At 39.1% G+C, this 20,095-nt stretch overlaps 1 protein-coding gene across 1 annotated transcript in view; it reads left to right on the forward strand.

The window, feature by feature from the left end:
• YES1 (YES proto-oncogene 1, Src family tyrosine kinase) overlaps positions 1 to 20,095 on the forward strand; it is a 77,893-nt gene that overhangs the window by 34,702 nt on the left and 23,096 nt on the right. Inside the window, exon 2 of the mRNA XM_007459055.1 lies at positions 16,778 to 17,050. Coding sequence (XP_007459117.1) covers positions 16,786 to 17,050 — 265 coding nt within the window. The 5' untranslated portion in view covers positions 16,778 to 16,785. The remainder of the gene's footprint in view (positions 1 to 16,777; positions 17,051 to 20,095) is intronic.

Raw genomic sequence — 20,095 nt, forward strand, 5'->3', positions numbered from 1 at the left:
GGGAAAGCAGGTTGGGAAGGTAAATTGGGGAAGTTAACGTGGAATACCAGGTTAAGGAGTTGGGTTCTTATTCTGTAGGTAGTAGGAAGCCATTGAAAGATTTAATCCTGGACGGTGTTCTAGACAAGGTCTCCTTTATAAAAATTATTAAGCAGTTGACAAGTTAGAACCTCCTTGGATTGGATTAGAGGTTGAGAATCACTATAAATTATTCAATTACGTAGCATAGTTGCAGAAACAGAGATGATTAGGATCTGAAGAAAAACAGAGCAGGCATTCATTCATTTAAAAAATATTATTGATGCTTATTATGTTCCAGGCTCTGTTCTAGGTTCTGGGAATACTACAGAGAATGCCTTATAGATCAATAAGAAAAAGAGACAACCCTATAAAAAACAGTAAGTGTTTTGAATAGACATTTCACAAAAGAGAATCGCCAATAAACATATGAAAAGGTGCTCACTTCATCAGTAATTATGAACATAAAATTTAAAGCACAGTGAGAGACCACCACATACCCACCAGAACAGATAAATTTTAAAAGATTGAAAATGCCAAGTATTGATGAACATGTGAAGCAATGGCAACTCTCATAATCTGCTGATGGGATTATATACTGGTGCAGCCACCCTGGAAAACTGTTCGGCAGTGTGTACTCTGTGACCCAGCAATCTCCTGCAAGGTATATTTCCAGTAGGATGGTTGCTGGCAGTTAAGTATGTTTCTTAATCTGGGTGGTGAGTACGTTGGTGTTTGGTTTGTGCTAATTCATCTAGCTGTACATTTGTTATATTTACTTTTCTGCATATGTGTTATACTTCAATAAAATTTATAAACAAAATTTGCCATTAGATTCTGGAGAGGAGAGCCATCATTATCCTCAAAGTCATTACCATTATAGCAAACATTAGTGGTTATTATATGCTAGGCACTGTTGTAGGCGCATTACATGTATTAACTCATTTAATCCTCACAATAACTCTTGAGTCTTAACTTTTATTATTCCCGTTTTACAGATGAGGAAACAGGCACAGAAAGGTTGAGTAACTTGCCAAAGCTCACAAAGCTGCTGAGCGGTGGACTCAGACTTTTTTTATTTTTTTATTTTTTGCGGTACGCGGGCCTCTCACTGTTGTGGACTCTCCCATTGCGGAGCACAGGCTCCGGACCCGCAGGCCCAGTGGCCCTGGCTCACGGGCGCAGCCACTCCGCAGCATGTGGGATCTTCCCGGACCGGGGCATGAACCCGTGTCCCCTGCATCGGCAGGCGGACTCTCAACCACTGCGCCACCAGGGAAGCCCTGGACTCAGACTTTGAACCCAGACATTCTGTTTCTAAAATCTGTTCTTAAGCACTGTGCTGTACATCCAGTTAGCAAATAACAGAACAGTCTGTGCTGTCAACGCTTACGTTTTATATAGTGATAAGTGCTATCAAGAAAAATAAAGCAGGTTAAAGGGGAATAGGCAGTACTCTAGGGAATGTTGTACTGCTGCTTTATATAGGGTGGTCAGAGAAGTTCTTATTGAGAAGGTGGTAATAGTGCAAAGACCCGAAGAAGCTGAGGGTATGAGCCATGCCAGTATGTAGCAGAAGAGCTTTCCAGGCAGAGAAAAGAAGGTGCAGTGGCCTGAGATGGGAGTTGGCTTGGCCTGTCTGAAGGACAGCAAGAAGGCCATGGGGCAAATAAGGACACAGTAGTAGGAGGTAAGGTAAGAGAAGTAATGGGGGCTCCGTAGTAGGATCTCGAAGGCGATTGTAAGAACTTTGGCTTTTACTCTGAGTGCAGTGGAAAGTCTTGGACGGATTGTGGCACAGAGTGATGTGAAATGATTTGTGGTTTATTTATTTATTTAATAAATTTATTTATTTATGGCTGCGTTGGGTCTTTGTGGCTGCGCATGGGCTTTTCTCTAGTTGTGACGAGCGGGTGCTACTCTTCATTGCGGTGCGCGGGCTTCTCATTGCAGTGGCTTCTCGTTGCAGAGCACAGGCTCTAGGCGCACGGGCTTCAGTAGTTGTGGCACTCGGGCTGTAGAGCGCAGGCTTAGCAGTTGTGACACAAGGGCTTAGTTGCTCCGTGGCATGTGGGTTCTTTCCAGACCAGGAATCGAACCCATGTCCCCTGCTTTCGCAGGCGGATTCTTAACCACTGTGCCACCAGGGAAGTCCCTGATTCATGTTTTAAAAGGATAGCTCTGTTACTTTGAGAAAAGCCCGTGGGGGGGTGCAAAAGCAGGAACAGGGAGACCATCTAGGCTGTTGGGAGTAATTCCATGTTGTTGAATTAGTGAGAGATGGTGTGACTTGGACCAGATTAGCAGTGGAGGTGGAGAAAAGTTTTCAGATTCTGGATATATTTGTAAAATAAAGCCTAGGAATTTGCTGTAGAGTTGGATATAGGATGTGAAATAAAGAGATTAAAGGATACTTCAGAGTTTTTGTCCTGAACAACTGGAGGAACAGCATTAACATTTACTGATATGGGGAAGATTGCAGGAGCTGGTTTGGGGAAAAAGATTAGGAGTCTTGGAAATGTTAAATTTGAGGTGCTTTTAGACATGCAAGTTGGGGATATTGAGTAGATATTTAGAAAACTAGTCTGGAGTTCAAGTGAGGAGACTTTGGTAACCGTTGATGTATACTGTTGTACAGGTATTTAAAGATATGAGACTGGGTGTACCAGCAAAGGAGTGAGTGTAGATGGAGAAGGTCTGTGTTTAGATGTCAGGAGGTGAGGAGGGTGTGTCCTAGAAACTAGGTGGAAAAGGGAGGGATCCCTTGTATGGACTGTGGCTGACTGGTTAGGTGAGATGAGGACTGAATTGGTTTAGCAATGTGCGGTTAATTGGGGACCTTAGTGGGCAGTTTTAACGTAGTGGAAGCAGCAAGCATGGGCAGAAATCAAGAAAATTCAGATTATATTTTAAGTGAGTATGAGAAACATAGGAAAGTTAGAAAAAATTTTTGCCAAAATAAGTGGGATGTGTGGAGAGAAGAGGGAAAGTTGAAATGGACAGGATTATGAAGGCCAGAGGTTTGAAAAGAGAATGCCTGACCATCTTAAATATCTGGTAGCATTTCTTCTTGTTGTCACTACCTTATCAATCCTTTATTTCCTGTAGCATTTTGAAACAAAGGTTTTTGAGTACTATAATTTATGTTCTTTTGAGGGATGACAAGACAGCCACATGAGAAATAGAAAGGGGCCATTTTACTTCTCTGCTTTTGAGAATTTGCCCCATCAGCAAAGCTCTGTTGGTGTTTTTAGTTCCACTCTACCTTCTCTTGCCCTTTATCCAGGGAAGATGAGAATGTACAATAGTTTAGGCGTGATGAGGGATCAAAGTAAAACTTTGCATTTGTTAACCCGCCTGACTCTACCCTCTGGTAATGGCTGGTGACTTAGTGGGGCTAGATCAGCATTACACATTAATCTTCCATATCTCTGACTTTCTTTCCACTAAAGAAAAAAAATCTAACACAGAAATTTGTTTCAGTTGGAAAAGTTTTTACTTTTAGTACATTTTGCTAAAATATATGTATTTTTAATAGGTACTAAAGCAAGAGCTTATGCTGAACAGACTAATCATCATGGTAACTTCTAGGCCCACAATCTCGTAAGGAGACCATGGGGTGAGCACCTGACGGACAAATCTGGTCAGCAGGTTAGGGCACTGAGATAGCAACTTACATTCTTTTGCTTTTACTCTTCTTCATGCTAGTGCAAACTCAGAAATAAGTGAATTAGGCAGTGGCTAGGGGAGTTTGAGGAAACCTGGAATAGACCATAAATGAATCAAAATTAGGAGTAAATAGGGGTTAGAAGTAGGGAACTTCTAGAGAGTGAAGTAGAGAGTGAAATAGTTGGTTGAAGCATCAGGGGTATGGAAATAGAGATGCTGAATCCACGTTATAGAAGGGAAGCAGTAAGCTCCTAACAATAAAGCAATGATTACCCAGTATCAAGACCTGCATTCAAACTTGAACACCATCAGCCTTTTGGGATTAATCTGTATGATTAGATTGTTCTGTAGTTTATGGTTTTTATGAGACTCTTGCCTCTTCCCTATTACCGTTTTTATGTTTAGAATAAAAACTTTCTGGAGTCTAAAAGAGCCTAACTCATTAAGCTGAGTATAAATTTTAGACTTAGCAAGTGGGTACATAAATGCTACCTTAAAAATTATTTCTTGAAATTAAAAATACTACAGAGCACTTCATTTATAGTAAAACGCTTAAAATGTTAATTTGTTTGAAAGTGATGATGATGATGATGATTTTTTTGGCCATGTGGAGTGACATGTGGGATCTTAGTTTCCCGACCAGGGATCGAACCCACACCCCCTGCAGTGGAAGCACAGAGTCTTAACCACTGGACCGCCAGGGAAGTCCCTGAAAGTGGTTATTGTTAAGGAATAAGTCCATTATCTGTTATATAAACTGACTTAATTTTATTTAGAAATAATACTCTCTGCACTTTAATGATATTAAAACCAAGGAATGAAATTTTTTGGGGGGATTAATTTTAAGAACTTTTTTTTTTTTTGACTGTGCCTCGCAGCATGTGGGACCCTAGTTTCCCGACCAGGGATCGAACCCATGCTCCCTGCATTGGAAGCATGGAGTCTTAACCACTGGACTGCCAGGGAAGTCCCCTTTAAGAACATTTAAAGTGGCCATGATGGATTTACTGTGATGGATTTACCACTCCCCCCAAAATCAAAAACTGAAAATCTGGACAAAATATATGAAACAATTGTTTTCAGACATTGAACAACAGCAATACAGGGCTGTGATCCCTGAAAGACAGGAAACAAATGAGGTAAGCTGGACAGTCACCTAATCACCCCAGCTTTCTCTAGAGGCATGGTCTGAATTGCAGAGCAGGGATAGGGATCTTGGGCAAAGGAGAGTGTTTCTTTTTTTTTTTTCTTTTCTTTTTTAAAAAATTAACTTTATTTATTTATTTTTGGCTGCATTGGGTCTTCATTGCTGTGCACGGGCTTTCTCTAGTTGTGGCGAGCGGGGCGGGGGCTGCTCTTTGTTGCGGTGTGCAGGCTTCTCATTGCGGTGGCTTGTCTTGTTTTGGAGCACAGGCTCTAGGTGTGTGGGCTTCAGTAGTTGTGGCACATGGGCTCAGTAGTTGTGGCTCACAGGCTCTAGAGCGCAGGCTCAGTAGTTGTGGCACACAGGCTTAGTTGCTCCACAGCATGTGGGATCTTCCCGGACCAGGGCTTGAACCCACGTCCCCTGCGTTGGCAGGTGGATTCTTAACTACTGCGCCACCAGGGAAGCCTGAGAGTGGTCTTAATAAGTCGAGGAGATCAGAATTCAGGGAGGCCAAGGCAGCTGGAAATTGCAGGGGAGAATTCCAGCAGAAAGACCACTATTTAGAAAAATAGCACTAACAGTCTGTATAGGAGTCTCTCTGATTTTTTGCTGAATTCTGGAAGGTGCCTGCAGAGTGTGAAACTGTAAAGCCAGGCAAAGAGCAGTTTGTTGTTGTGAGCTGGTGGCCCTTTGAGATCACGGAGGGTTGGGAGGCATTTGAGGTTTTACCAACTGGAGGGGAAAAAGTCCTTGTTGATTACTCTGGACTTCTAATAGAAACCTTGAAAGGGCTGTGGTGCTAGACTAGATTAATAAAGGAATATTATGAACAGCTTTATACTAATATAAATTTAATAACTTGGGTGAATTGGACAAATCTTGAAAAAGTTACCAATGTAACACAAGAAAAATCAAATATGAGTAGCCCTGTATGTTAAATTTGTAATTGAAAACTCAAGGCCGAGATGGCTTCACTGGTGAATTCTTTTGAACATTTTAGAAGTAATACTAATTTTAACTCTTTAACATAATAGAGGAGGAAGGGAACATTTCCCAACTTACTTCATGAGGCCAAAATTATCCTGATACCAAACACAGATAAATTACAAGAGAACGAAATAGCAATATCTCTTTGACTATAGACATAAAAATATTGAACAAAATATTAGCCTTTAGGAATATATTAAAAGGGTAATATGTCATAACCAAATGGGTTTTATTCCAAGAATGCAGAGGTGTCAAGGTGGGGTTAACACTCAAAAATCAATTAGTTTAATCCACCATATCAGTTGAGTAAAGGAGAAAACCCATGTGATCATCTGAGTAGATATATAAAAATATCTGACAAAATTTAACACCCATTCATGACAAAAACTCTCAGCAAACACAGAATTAGAAGAGAATGTCCCTCAGCCTAATGAAGGTCAGCTACAGTCTTACAGCTAATATACTTAATGGTGATAGACTAAATGCTTTTCCCTTAAGATCAGGAACGAGGCAAAGATGTTCTCTCTCCTCACTTCTATTCAGCATTGTACTAGAGGTGCTAAAGGAGAGTAAAAGTGTTTATTTGTACACATGATCTTGAATATAGAAAATCCTATGGAACTAAAAAAAAGCTATTAGAATTAAGATGTGAACTTATTATTATTAGGGTCACAGGATATGAGGTCAATATATAAGTATCAAATATATAATATATTAATATATGTTTATATAAGTGATGAACAATTAGAAATAGAAATAAAGTAATACCATTTATAGTAATAACAAAAAACCATGAAATGCCTAGAGATAAGTTTAACAAAAATTGAACAAGACCTATCTGAAAATTGTAAAACATTGCTGAGAGAAATTTTTAAAGTTCTAAATAAATGGAGTACTGTATTCTTGGATCAGGAGATCAATATTTTCAAGATGACGGTTCTCCCCAAATTGATCTGTAGATTCAATATCATCCCAGTCAGCATTCCAGCAGGCATTTTTCTAGAGATTGACAAGCTGACTCTACAGTTTGTATGGAAATGAAAGACCCTAGTGCACAGGCAAACTGCAACTTCCAGGCCAAATCTGACCCACTGCTTGTTTTTGGAAATAGTTTTACTACAACATTGCCACACTTAGCACTTATGTATTGTCTATGCACTAACATGCTTTTGCACTAACATGGTGGAGTCAGGTAGTTGTGACAGAGACCATTTGGTTTGCAAAGTTTAAAATGTCTATTCTTTGACCCCTTCCAGAAAAAGTTTGTTGACCCCCTTCCATAGAGTATCCAAAATAATTTTGGAGAAGATAAAAAAACCCTGGAGGACTTATTTTATCTAATTTCAAGACTTACTGTAAAGCTATAGTGATGAAGACAGTGTGATAATTGACACAAGCGTAAACATATAATATAAAACAATGGAACTAATAGTATAGAAACAGACCCTTGCATTTATGATTAATTGATTTTTTTTGGTTGTGGTATGCGGGCCTCTCATTGCCGCGGCCTCTCCCACTGCAGAGCACAGGCTCCGGACGCGCAGGCCCAGCGGCCATGGCCCACGGGCCCAGCTGCTCCGCGGCATGGGGGATCCTCCCGGACCGGGGCACGATCCTGTGTCCCCCACATCGGCAGGCGGACTCTCAACCACTGCGCCACCAGGGAAGCCCTATGATTAATTGATTTTTGACAAAGGTATCAAGATAATTCAGTGGGAAATGGATAGTCTTTTCAACAAATGGCAGTTGAAGAACTGTATATCCAATTTAAAAATATGGGATCTCAGACTTCACAACATATACAAAAATCCACTTAAAATGGCTCAGTAGGCCTGATATAAAGAGCTAAAACTTCTGGTGAAAACAGGAGAAATTCTTCTGGTGAAGAATTCTCAATTAGGACACAGCACAAACCATAAAATTAAAACTTCTTAATTGAGCATCAAAATTAAAAATCATGTTCAAGGATACTGCTATAAAAATGCAAAGGCAACCTATATAGGTTGGGAAAAAATGTTTGGCAAAGAACTTGATTCTGGAATATTAAATAATACAATAAATAGTATTATATTAGTAAATATTCTTGTTTCCAGAATATATTAGAAAGAAGACAACCCAATTAAAAAATTGAGTTGAACAGATACTTCACCAAGTAGATATGAGTAGCAAATAAGCACATGAAAAGATGCTTAATATCAGGTGCTTAGTCATTAGGAAAATATAAATTAAAACCTTAACAATAGCACTACACACCTAAAAAAATCAACTGACAGTCACAAGTGTTGATGAGGATGTAGAGCAACTGGAATTCTCATTTTGATCGTGAGAATGCAGAATGTTAAAGCTGCTTTGGAAAAGTGTTTGCAGTTTTTTATAAAGTTATACTTCCCATACAGCCCAGCCGTTGCCCTCCTAAGTATTTACTCAAATGAAATGAAAACTTGTGTTCACAGAAAAACCTATGTGTATGTGGTCATAGTGGCTCTATTTGTGATTTTCAAAAACTGGAAACAACCCAGGTCAACTGGGGAATGAATAAACAAGCTGTGGTATATGCATACCACTCAGCGATAAAAAGGAATGAACTAAAAAAAGGGGGGTGGGGGAGGGGAATGAACTGATACCTGCAAAAACATGGGTGGATCTCAGATGCATTATGCTAACTGAAAAAAGCCAGAATCAAAAAGCTACATGCTCTGTGGTATCTGGAAAAGGTGAAACTGTAAGAACAGAAAACAGATTAATGGTTGCCTGGGGTTGGAGGGGGAGGTTGACTACAAAAAATGCATGGAGGTGTCATGGGATGGGGGTGGGGATGGAACTGTTCTTTATCTTCATTGAGGTGGCAGTTGCACGACTGTATGCATGTGTCAAAACTTGCAGACCTGTATACTAATATGAGTGGATTTTACACATTTATGCCTTAATTTTTAAAGATAGGGTTTTAAAAGTGAGAAACTAACCTATTGATGTAGTAAGGTATGAAGGAATCATCATTGCATCTTAGTAACCATGCAGTCTTAGATTGCCATTGGATCTAATCTGAGTGTAGAAATAATACTGGATTTTAGAGGGCAGGCTTGAGATTGAAATGCTCTTGATAGCATTGGCAAATTAAATGGTGGTAAAGGTGTTTGGCAGTTACCTAAGTCCTGACCATTGTTTATACCAGTGAACTAAAATCAGTGGTTAATCAACAGTTCTAATGATTTTAGTAATGCTCATGTTGTAAATGTGTGTAACATCAATTCAGCCATATGCATTTTATATTGTCAGCTACCTTTGATATCAGTAGATTTCAATTGTCAAAGCTTTTTAGATAGAATAAAAAGTCAAATAGCTGTGTAGACTATTTGGATCATATCCAAACCCAAGTAAACATGTGATGGGTTTCTGAGAGGGGAAAGAAAGACTTAGAAGTGTTCTTGAGAATGTGGGGAATGAATTCACATTCACTGCTGGTGGGGATGCAAAATGGTACAGTCACTATGGAAACCAGTTTAGCAGCTTATATGACCAAGTAGTTCCATTCCTTAGGTATTTATGGGGAGAGGGGGGAGAGGCACATATCTACCCACCCAAAGACTTGTATGGGGATGTTTGTAGCTGTTTTATTTATAATAGCCCCAAACTGGAACAACCCAAATACCCATCAACAAGTGAATGGCTAAACAATTATGGTATATGATGGGGTTCTACTTAGCAATATAAATTAATGAACTACCTATATATGCAGCAATATGGAAGTATCTCAGGTACACAATGCCTAATTTAAAAAAATGGCAGACACAAAAAAGACTATAGTATTATTCTATTTATATGAAACCCTAGAAAAGGTAAATCTAGTTAGAGAAAAGATTGCTTAGGGCTGGGGTTGGGGATTTTCCCTATTGGGAAAAGGGTACAACAGAATCTTCTGGGGGTGATTGGAATCTTCTATACTGTAATTATAGTATTGGTTGCACAGTTAGACATTTGCCGAAACTCATTGAACTGTACACTTTAAATGGGTGCATTTTATTGTATGTAAATTACACCTCAAAGTTGAATTTTTTTTTTTTTTTTTTTTTTTTGCGGTATGCGGGCCTCTCACTGTTGTGGCCTCTCTCGTTGCGGAGCACAGGCTCCAGACGCGCAGGCCCAGCAGCCATGGCTCTCGGGCCCAGCTGCTCCGTGGCATGTGGGATCCTCCCGAACCAGGGCACGAACCCATGTCCCCTGCATCAGCAGGCGGACTCTCAACCACTGCGCCACCAGGGAAGCCCAAAGTTGATTTTTTTTCCTTTTTTTGGCTGCGTTGGGTCTTCGTTGCTGCATGCAGGCTTTCTCTAGATACAACACACGTGCTTCTCATTGCGGTGGCTTCTCTTGTTGCCGAGCATGGGCTCCAGGCGTGTGGGCTTCAGTAGTTGTGGCTCACGGGCTGTAGAGCGCAGGCTCGGTAGTTGTGGCGCACGAGCTTAGTTGCCCCACGTCATGCAGGCTCTTCCTGGGCCAGGGATCGAACCTGTGTTCTCTGCATTGGCAGGCAGATTCTTAACCACTGCGCCACCAGGGAAGTCCCAAAGCTAATTTTTTAAAAAAAGAACATTTTAGGAAAGAATATCTGATAGTGTCTAAGGGAAGAAGTTTCTGTAATCTAAATTTGAAATTCATATTTCTCAGAAAATCTTAAAGTAACAGTAATATTCAAATTGAGGTAAAGCCTTGTTTTTTAGCAAATATTCATGCACCTTATACTCAAGCAAATATCTATATGAAATCATTTGCTTAAAAATTGAATTTTACTTTTATTGACTATAAATTTTACAGTCTTAAGGATAGCTCAGATTTATGTAAATACTTTGAGAGAAGATTATTTTTGTTAAGCTATTGATTCTTGATATGTTGAAAGGGATTTAATATATTAACCATTGTCATGTGATTTGAGTAGTTTATTATTTAAGATCCTTTCAGCTGCAAGTAACTGAAAACCAAACAAGAAAATTGACTTTTACAGTAGATATTTATCTCACATAGTAAGATTTCTAGAGCTAAATTGTGTTCTCGGGTTATTATAGGGTTATATAGTTGAGTAACTGAGCAGCAACATCAGGGACCCAAGTTCCTTTCATCTTTCTGCCCTCCCCTTTTCAGTATGTTTGTGTCCTCCTTTCACATGGGTGCTTTGTAGTCTCAGATTTAGGCATCAACAACAATAACATCTAGGGAATGAAATGGAATATTTCTGTCTTGTATTCCTTTTTACAAGTGAGGAAAAACTTCCTAGAAGCCCATGCTCATGGCTTACACAGTTAATGGCAAAGGGATAGGACCAAGAGTGGCTTAAATCAGTCATTATTTTTTACCTGGGGCTGGACAAATGAAGGAAGGTGAACAAAATCAGGGTTCTTTTATCAAAGCAGGATGGCTGTTGAGTAACCCAAGTGTCTGCGGAATTAGATTACGCCAAGACTGCGAAGGAAAGGAACTGTGAAGTACACAAAGAAATCACAGAAAACGTTTTGATACAAAGTATATGTTCCCAGCTTATGAAGATGTTGCATTCCAGAATTCACCATATTTTCATGGCCTAGTCATTAATTTATTATTCAACTTAACTGTGCTCTAACTTTACCTTCATGATGCTAAGAAATGCTCTTGTGAAAGTCATCAGTGAGCTCCTAATTACTAATCAGCTGGCCTTTTAAAATCAGTTTAAATGCCACTTGATTTCATGTTGGTCTTTACCATTATTAGTCATTTTCTTCTTGAAAGTCTGTTTCTCTATCCCCACTGTATTATTCTACTTGTTAAAAATGTATTAAATACTCCAACCAAAAAGAATTATATCTATTACCTACGTTTAACACATTAACTTTTTTCTCTCTTTGCTTCATTTATCTTTTAAGAAAAAAAAAAAAGTGCCACAGATACAGTTGAAACTCTTCCCCAGCCCTTTCCACTATCTTGAAGTTAATGATTATCCTTTCCAATTGTGTTTTTGTATTTATGAAAGCACTCCCAACTCTTAATTGCTGCTTCCTAATTTCCTTGCCCGTCTATCCCTTATCTGTAGGTTTCCTGCAACACTGTATTAATTTTTCACACCTCTCCAAATCTGTGCCTTGGGTGAGTTTTATTATCTCCAAAAGGTGTGGTAACAGTGTGAAAAAAATTTTAACTTTTCTCTGGTTTCTACCTCTTTCTGAGTTTTACACTTACTGTCATTCCCCACTAGACTTCTCAACATCATTCCCCACAGACCCCTAAAACTAACATCTGAAACTGAACTGGTTGGTCCAGAAAAACCTGTTTCTCTTTTCTCTACCTCATGGTGTTACTTTCCACTCAGTTCAAACTAGAAACTTTTGCGTCATCCAGCCCCTAGCACGCACATAGTAACTACTTTTAAAGTGTTTGGTAAACTGTAGGGACTGAGTAAATGGCTCCTTTTTCATGTCTCCTCCACCCATACCCAGCCAATCACCTAGAGTTGATTATTTTACTTGGTGTGTACCTCTCATTTCCCCTCATCTTTGGCCACAGTATTCCTGCTTTTGTCTTGCCTCACATGGGTCATGGCAGTAGTTTTGTAACTTGACTAACTGCCGCCATTCTTTCTTTCTTTCCACTCTATAATTTGTCCTTTTACCACAGTTATCCTAAAACATTTTCTGCTATTCACCTTTTTTTTTTTTTTTTTTTTTTTTTTTTTTTTGCGGTACGCGGGCCTCTCACTGTTGTGGCCTCTCCCGTTGTGGAGCACAGGCTCCGGACACTCAGGCTCAGCCGCCATGGCTCACAGGCCCAGCTGCTCCGCGGCATGTGGGATCTTCCCAGACCAGGGCACCAACCTGTGCCCCCTGCATCAGCAGGCGGACTCTCAGCCACTGCGCCGCCAGGGAAGCCCTATTCACCTTTTTAAGAATCTTAACTTTCCAATGCTCCCTGGATAAATCTAAAAGTTATTGCTTAGCAAATAATCCTCTTTGTGTGTAAATTCTCCTTGAACACTAGCCATCTGTCCCACCATTCTCAAAAACACCCCCTTATACTCCTGCCACAGGGTTTTCTGTTCCCCAAATACACCATGCTGTTCCAAACATCTGAACCATTCTTCCCACTTCATTCTTCCTGGAATATCCTAGTTCTTCTTCCCTAAGTTTCCAACTCTTTAAGACCTAGCTCAGATGCCATTGTCTGCAAAATTTTCTTTCCCAAGCACTCAAGGCAGAGCTCATAACTTCTGTTGTATTCCCATGATGTTCTGTATGTACCTCTGCTCTAGCGTTTTTTTTCACTCTGGCATTTTTCAAAGTTTACAGTACTGTATTTTTTTCTTTCACTTATTTGTGACCTTTTTAAAGAAAAAGAACCATTCTTGCCATCCTTAGCTCCCTTTATAGTGTCTAATAAATATATATTGTTAATAAATATGTATCTGTAAGTTAGTAGCTTAGAACTTGAAAGAGGCTTTTCCCATGTAAATATTTTAAATAATGTTGTTTCTAAGACAGTCCCTTAAAATCTGTATAACTCATTGCACCTGAAGTTTACTTAAAAATGTAAGTCACATCCTACATTTATAATAATGTTTCTAGGGAATTCCCTGGCAGTCCAGTGGTTAGGACTCAGCACTCTCACTGCCAGGGGCCTGGGTTCAATCCCTGGTCGGGGAACTAAGATCCTACAAGCAACACAGTGTGGCCAATATATATATATATATATATATATATATATACACACACACACACACATACACTTATATACATATATATATATATATATATATATATATTAATGTTTCTAAAGGAGATGGCCAGCCGTGATGGCTCCTTTGTATTGATACTGGGTGCTATTGGAACTGGACTGAAAATGATGTTCTGTCCTGGAGCTATATTAATGTCTAAAGGAGATGGCCAGCCGTGATGGCTCCTTTGTATTGATACTGGGTGCTATTGGAACTGGACTGAAAATGATGTTCTGTCCTGGAGCTATTGAAAAGAATAAGTGGGTAGATGTGAGGAGCTGGACCAAAGACTCTATTTAAGAAAAAGAGACTGGAGGACAATAGTAATGAAAAACTGGTAGAGTGAGGGAAAAAAGATGATACGACTTTTGAAGGAAGAGGAGTTAAGTTAGGAGTGATGTCTTACGGGGAGAAAAGACCTTAGCAAAGATCCTGAGTGAAGAAAAAGGTGAAAATGAGGAATTAAGGAAGCTGGAAATAGAAATGAGGGTGGGTAAATAGTTCTAGCAACCTCAGTTATGAATTGATGTATTTCAGTTGGTCTGTTATCAAATTTAAAATGTTAGCACCGTTACTGGCTTTCATAATTTTTTCTCTGTCATACAACTACTGTTCTTTCAAAGTCTATGTAATTGTTAAAATATTTTTTTAATATTTAGACTTTGGATATAGGTAATAGTGAGTCTTGTATAGATTTTAAAATATTTTTGCAATTTAACATATTTTGTGGGTATATATTGATTGTTGATTAAAATTCACCCTTCAGCCTTGAGTATTGAGCCAAAATTTGCCAATCTCATAAGCAAAAAGGATACCTTTAAAATTTTGCATTTATTGATTGATTGATTGATTGATTGTCATGCCGTGCGGCTTTCGGGATTTTAGTTCCCTGACCAGGGATCAAACCCAGGCCCTCAGCAGTGAGTGTGTGGAGTCCTAACCACTGGACCCCCAGGGAATTCCCTAAAAATTTGCATTTATTAGAAGACTGGGATGGTTGGACATATCTTCATATGCTGATTGGCCTTTCATATTTCCTTTGTGAATTGCCTGTTGATAGGCTTTCCTATTTTTCTAAGGGGCTTATATATGTTTTTTAATGTGTAAGAGTTGTCTGTATTAAGAACGTCAACCAATTTTCATATGAGTACATTTATGTGTTGAGAGAGCAAGTAAGAGCATGAGCAAGTGCAAAGATATTCTACTTCTCATGTCTTTAGTTTCACTTAAGAGTTTCTGTGTCCACATCTGCCCCCCCCAACTTAATCATATATCTCTTAGTCTTTTCCTTTAAGGTTTCTACTTTTACACTTTAAAGGCTTTTCCAACTGCTAGATTATGAAACAGCTTACCTTTAGTTTTTTCTAACACATTTAGAAGACTGCCTTTTATATATTTAGCTTATTATTCTCTCATAGTGTTTTCAGTAGATATTTAAGTTTCCAGTCCCAGTCATGTTCCAATCCTGTGCTTTATTGTCACGTCTTCAGAATATACCTGTTTTAAGATAGATGTGAAAACCTTCCAACTTTGAGTTTCTGAGACTGTTTCTCTTTTAATATTTATAGCTACATTTTAAATCATATTATGCAGTTGAGTTTGTAAAAATGTTCAGTCTTTCAGAATTGATGAAGCAGTCATCTTATCACTCACCTACTTCCTTTTGAATGCTGTAAAAGAAGGGAAATACTGTAAAAAGTGAATTAGGGGAATTCCCTGGCAGTTCAGTGGTTAGAACTCTGCACTTCCACTGAAGGGGGTGCGGGTTCAGTCCCTGGTTGGGAAACTAAGATCCCGCATGCCACGTGTCACAGCCAGGAAAAAAACAAAGTGAATTAATGAAATCACCATTAGTTCTTCTGCAGGAAGTGAATGGAATAATGCAGATTTTGTCATATCAGTAAACATACTATATGCAAGTCATGTTGGTAGGCTGAACAGTATATAAGAGGTGAGAAACTCTTGCTTTTTAAGAAGTGTGTTGCCAGTGACTTGAGGGTAGGCTGGGAATTAGCAGAAAACAAGATGCAAGTGAGAGTCTCGTACAAAAATCTCTCCAAAAGTACATTAGAAGTTTTAAGGAAGAAGGTATTTTACCAGTTATGGAGACAGCCTGAATGGTAAAGTAACATTTGTAATGACCCTCAGTGAATGGATAAATTTTAGCAGGTAGAGATGTGAGGAAAGTATTAACCGACAGAGGCACTTTTAGGAGGGAAAACACAAAAATGGGAAAGCACAGGGCATATGTATTGGAGAAACAGGAATTTATTTTTTCTCCATGTGTGCATAAGGTAAGTGAGGAAATGATAAAGTGGGAAAGATAAATTGAAGTCCAATTTGGCAAGCATTGGGAGTGCGTCCATTGGTAGGGAAGGGAAAAAATATAGAGATGCATTGTCCTGTGTAGTAGCCACTAGCCACATACAGCTGTTCAGCACTTAAAATGTGCTTGGTCCAAATTGAGATGTACTGTAAGTTTAAAATACACACCAGATTTCTAAGATTTAGTACAAGAGAATATAAAACATCTCATTAAATTTTTTCATATTGATGACATGTTGAAATAATTATATTTTAGATTTATTGAGTCAAATCAAATATATTATTAAAATTAATTTTACCTGTTTTTATTTTTTAAATGTATTTACTAGAAAATTTAGAATTATATGCATGGCTCAGATTATGTTTCTGTTACACAGTGCTGGTATAGGTAGAAGGAAAACAACCAGAATTTGCTAGTACCCACTGTGTAGAACCAGAGATTGTCTAGAAGTTGTAAGAAATTTAATCCTTATAGAAAACCTTATGAAGTAGGTGATATTACTGTTCTCCTTTTTCAAGTAACTGAGGTGCAGAGAAGTTAAGCAACATACCTGCAGTCACTGCACTAGGAAGTAAGAAGCTAGGATTCAAACTCTGGCCTCTGGCATCAGAGCCCATGGTTTTCCCAATACACTGTGGCATGTTATCATTGAACCATTAAAGGAGATTGAGCTGGAGAATGACATGATTGGGATGATACATTAGCAGAATTGTAATAAAGATAAATGATGTGGAGAGACTTTATTTGCAGCTGTCTAGGTTCTTTTTGGTTTGTTTTGTTATTGTTAACTTATTTGCAGGGGAAAAAATGCCTCGTTTAAAGTCAACTATTGAATTGCACCTTTTGAAGTATGCTTTATGTTAACTGCTTCTCAAAATTTGCCTTATCACCTTTGTAGATTTGATAATGGGCTGCATTAAAAGTAAAGAGAACAAAAGTCCAGCCATTAAATACAGACCAGAAAACACTCCAGAACCAGTCAGTACAAGTGTCAGCCATTATGGAGCAGAGCACACTGCAGTGGCACCAACATCCTCCACAAAGAGCACATCTGTTAATTTCAGCAACCTTTCCATGACACCATTTGGAGGATCCTCAGGGGTGACACCTTTTGGAGGAGCATCTTCCTCATTTTCAGTGGTGCCAAGTTCATATCCTGCTGGTTTAACAGGTGAGATTTAAATGGACAGTCCTGTTGTTGGTTTGAGAATGTGACCTTGGGCAATACATAAAGTTTGCCTGCTATAAGAGAAATAACTTACTGGGGGACTATTAAAATAAGCTTATGTAAAAATTAAAGTCTCCAACGTAAATTCAAGTCTTATTGTGTAGATGGATATTATTCTGGGAAATTTGGTAGTAATCTGATGGTGATTATGTACTGGGTTATGTAATTAATTATTTCACTAATTCATTTTTCAAATAGTTATTGAGTGCTGACTGGCAGGCACTGGAAATATAAAGATTAAAAACGTATACCCCAAAGGGAACCCTCCTGCACTGTTGGTGGGAATGTAAATTGATACAGCCACTATGGAGAACAGTATGGAGGGTCTAAAAATAGAACTACCATATGACCCAGCAATCCCACTGCTGGGCATATACCCTGAGAAAACCATGATTCAAAAAGAGTCATGTACCACAGTGTTCATTGCAGCTCTATTTACAATAGCCAGGACATGGAAGCAACCTAAGTGTCCATCGACAGATGACTGGATAAAGAAGATGTGGCATATATATACAATGGAATATTACTCAGCCATAAAAAGAAATGAAATTGAGTTATTTGTAGTGAGGGGGATGGACCTAGATTCTGTCATATGCAGTGAAGTAAGTCAGAAAGAGAAAAATACTGTATGCTAACACATATATATGGAATCTTAAAAAGAAAAAAATGGTACTGATGAACCTATTTGCAGGGCAGGAATAAAGACAGACATAGAGAATGGACTTGGGGACCGGTGGGGGAGGGGGAAGCTGGGTGGAGGTGAGAGTAGCATGGACATATATACGCTACCAAACGTAAAATAGATAGCTAGTGGGAAGCAGCCTCATAGCACAGGGAGATCAGCTTGGTGCTTTGTGATGACCTAGAGGGGTGGGATAGGGAGGGTGGGAGGGAGGCTGACGCAAGAGGGAAGAGATATGGGAACATATGTATATGTATAACTGATTCACTTTGTTATAAAGCAGAAACTAACACACCATTGTAAAGCAATTATACTCCAATAAAGATGTTAAAAAAAAAAAATGGTACTGATGAACCTATTTGCAGGGCAGGAATAAAGACAGACATAGAGAATGGACTTGGGGACCGGTGGGGGAGGGGGAAGCTGGGTGGAGGTGAGAGTAGCATGGACATATATACGCTACCAAACGTAAAATAGATAGCTAGTGGGAAGCAGCCTCATAGCACAGGGAGATCAGCTTGGTGCTTTGTGATGACCTAGAGGGGTGGGATAGGGAGGGTGGGAGGGAGGCTCAAGAGGGAGGGGATATGGGGATATATGTATCTGTATAGCTGATTCACTTTGTTGTACAAGAGAAACGAAGACAGTATTGTGAAGCAATTACACTCCAATAAAGATCTATTTAAAAAAAAGTATACCCCTCCCTTCTGGGGACTTCCCTGGCAGTCCAGTGAGCGCAGGTTCGATCCCTGGTTGGGGAACTAGGATCCCACATGCCGTGCAGCACGGCCAAAAAACAACCCCGAAAAATGTATACCCCTCCCTCTAGAATATTACAACTTCTGAGGATTGTAAAGTGCTAGCCATTATTAAAGTATTATAGTAGTTACTTGATAAATGTTCGGTAAATGGCAGTTTCGTGATGATAATACAGTTTTTCGATTAGATACTACTGACTGAAAAAAGAAAAATCCTGAGGCTCAGTGTTTAAATGATTTTTTTTTCAGAGTCACAGATAATAAGCAGGAGGGCACAGATTTAATGCCCTATTCTATAACTTCATTTATTACCCTACAATATCCTTTCAGAGAACAGCAAGAAGTGATGGCCAACAACCTTTCATGGAGTCAGAAATGCTCTAAAAACGTAGTCAGAAACTTCAAAAAGAGAGATGGTTCTTTTGTGAAGGGTCCCCTAACGGGATGCTTTTCCCTTGAGTAACAAAGCACAACTGGCTTTAAACGGTAGGGTGAGCTCCAGGATTCCTTGATCCAGCAGTTCCTTGATGTCATCAAGGACTCGAGTTTCTTTGGTGTCTCTCTTGGAGCCCTTGGAGTGTCCACTTTATCCTTAGGCTTGGCAAAACATTTGCCAGCACCAAATTGAGCAACATGAGGGGACAAAAGAAGAATCTCTTCTACAAGCATGGACTATAAATGTGTCCCTTCGCTCTGCTCACCTCCAGACCAAAAATAGTGACTAGAGAATGTCATACACAAATTCTGTTAGACTGTTCGAGAAGTTATGGACATCAAAGAGTCAATTATAGTCTTAATTCCAGTCCCCTAACTCTAAATACTTCAGTAATAGTTGGTCATGATGGTATTTCTCAGTCACCAGTAAAAGTTTATTTTCAGGATTATATGTTCTGGAAAGATATTAATCCAAAATGATTAAATGTTGAGAAGACATACTTGAGTTACCTAAAGCAGTTTATTTACGGGAAATAGTCCATTCATGGGTATTAATTTATTGATGAGTGTCTGTGTGCCAGGTATAGAGAGTTGTAAGCAAGAGAACCAAGATTTCTGCCCCAGTGGAGTTTACATTATAATGAGGGTTGGATAATAATTATAGAAACAACTAAGCAGGATGATTAATTGTTCATAAATACTATGAAGGAACTAGCTAGAATGATTGGCAAAGGCCCTTTAAATGATCAAGGAAAGCCATCTTGAGATGAAATCATTTGAGCTGAGGTTTGATTGATGAGAATGACCTAAATATGTGCATAAATGGGAAAAGAGCTTTCTGGGAAGAGAGAATAACAAATGCACTTTAGGAGGTACAGATGGGCTTGGCAGGTTTGAGGACTAGTATGGGCAGAGGGTAGAATTACATGATATGCGGTTGAAGAGTCAGGATTTCTCAGGACCTCACAGACTATAGTAAGAAGTATGGGTTTTATTCAAAGCTAGAAGGAAGTTATTGAAGAGATTTCAGTAAAGAATTTGCACGATTGAATTCCCTTTCTAAAAACTTCCCTCTGGCAGCTGCATGAAGGGTGGGTGTAGGGACCCAGATAT

This window comes from Lipotes vexillifer, unplaced genomic scaffold (genome assembly GCF_000442215.2).
Source record: "Lipotes vexillifer unplaced genomic scaffold, Lipotes_vexillifer_v1.1 scaffold702, whole genome shotgun sequence".
Lineage (NCBI taxonomy): Eukaryota > Metazoa > Chordata > Mammalia > Artiodactyla > Lipotidae > Lipotes > Lipotes vexillifer.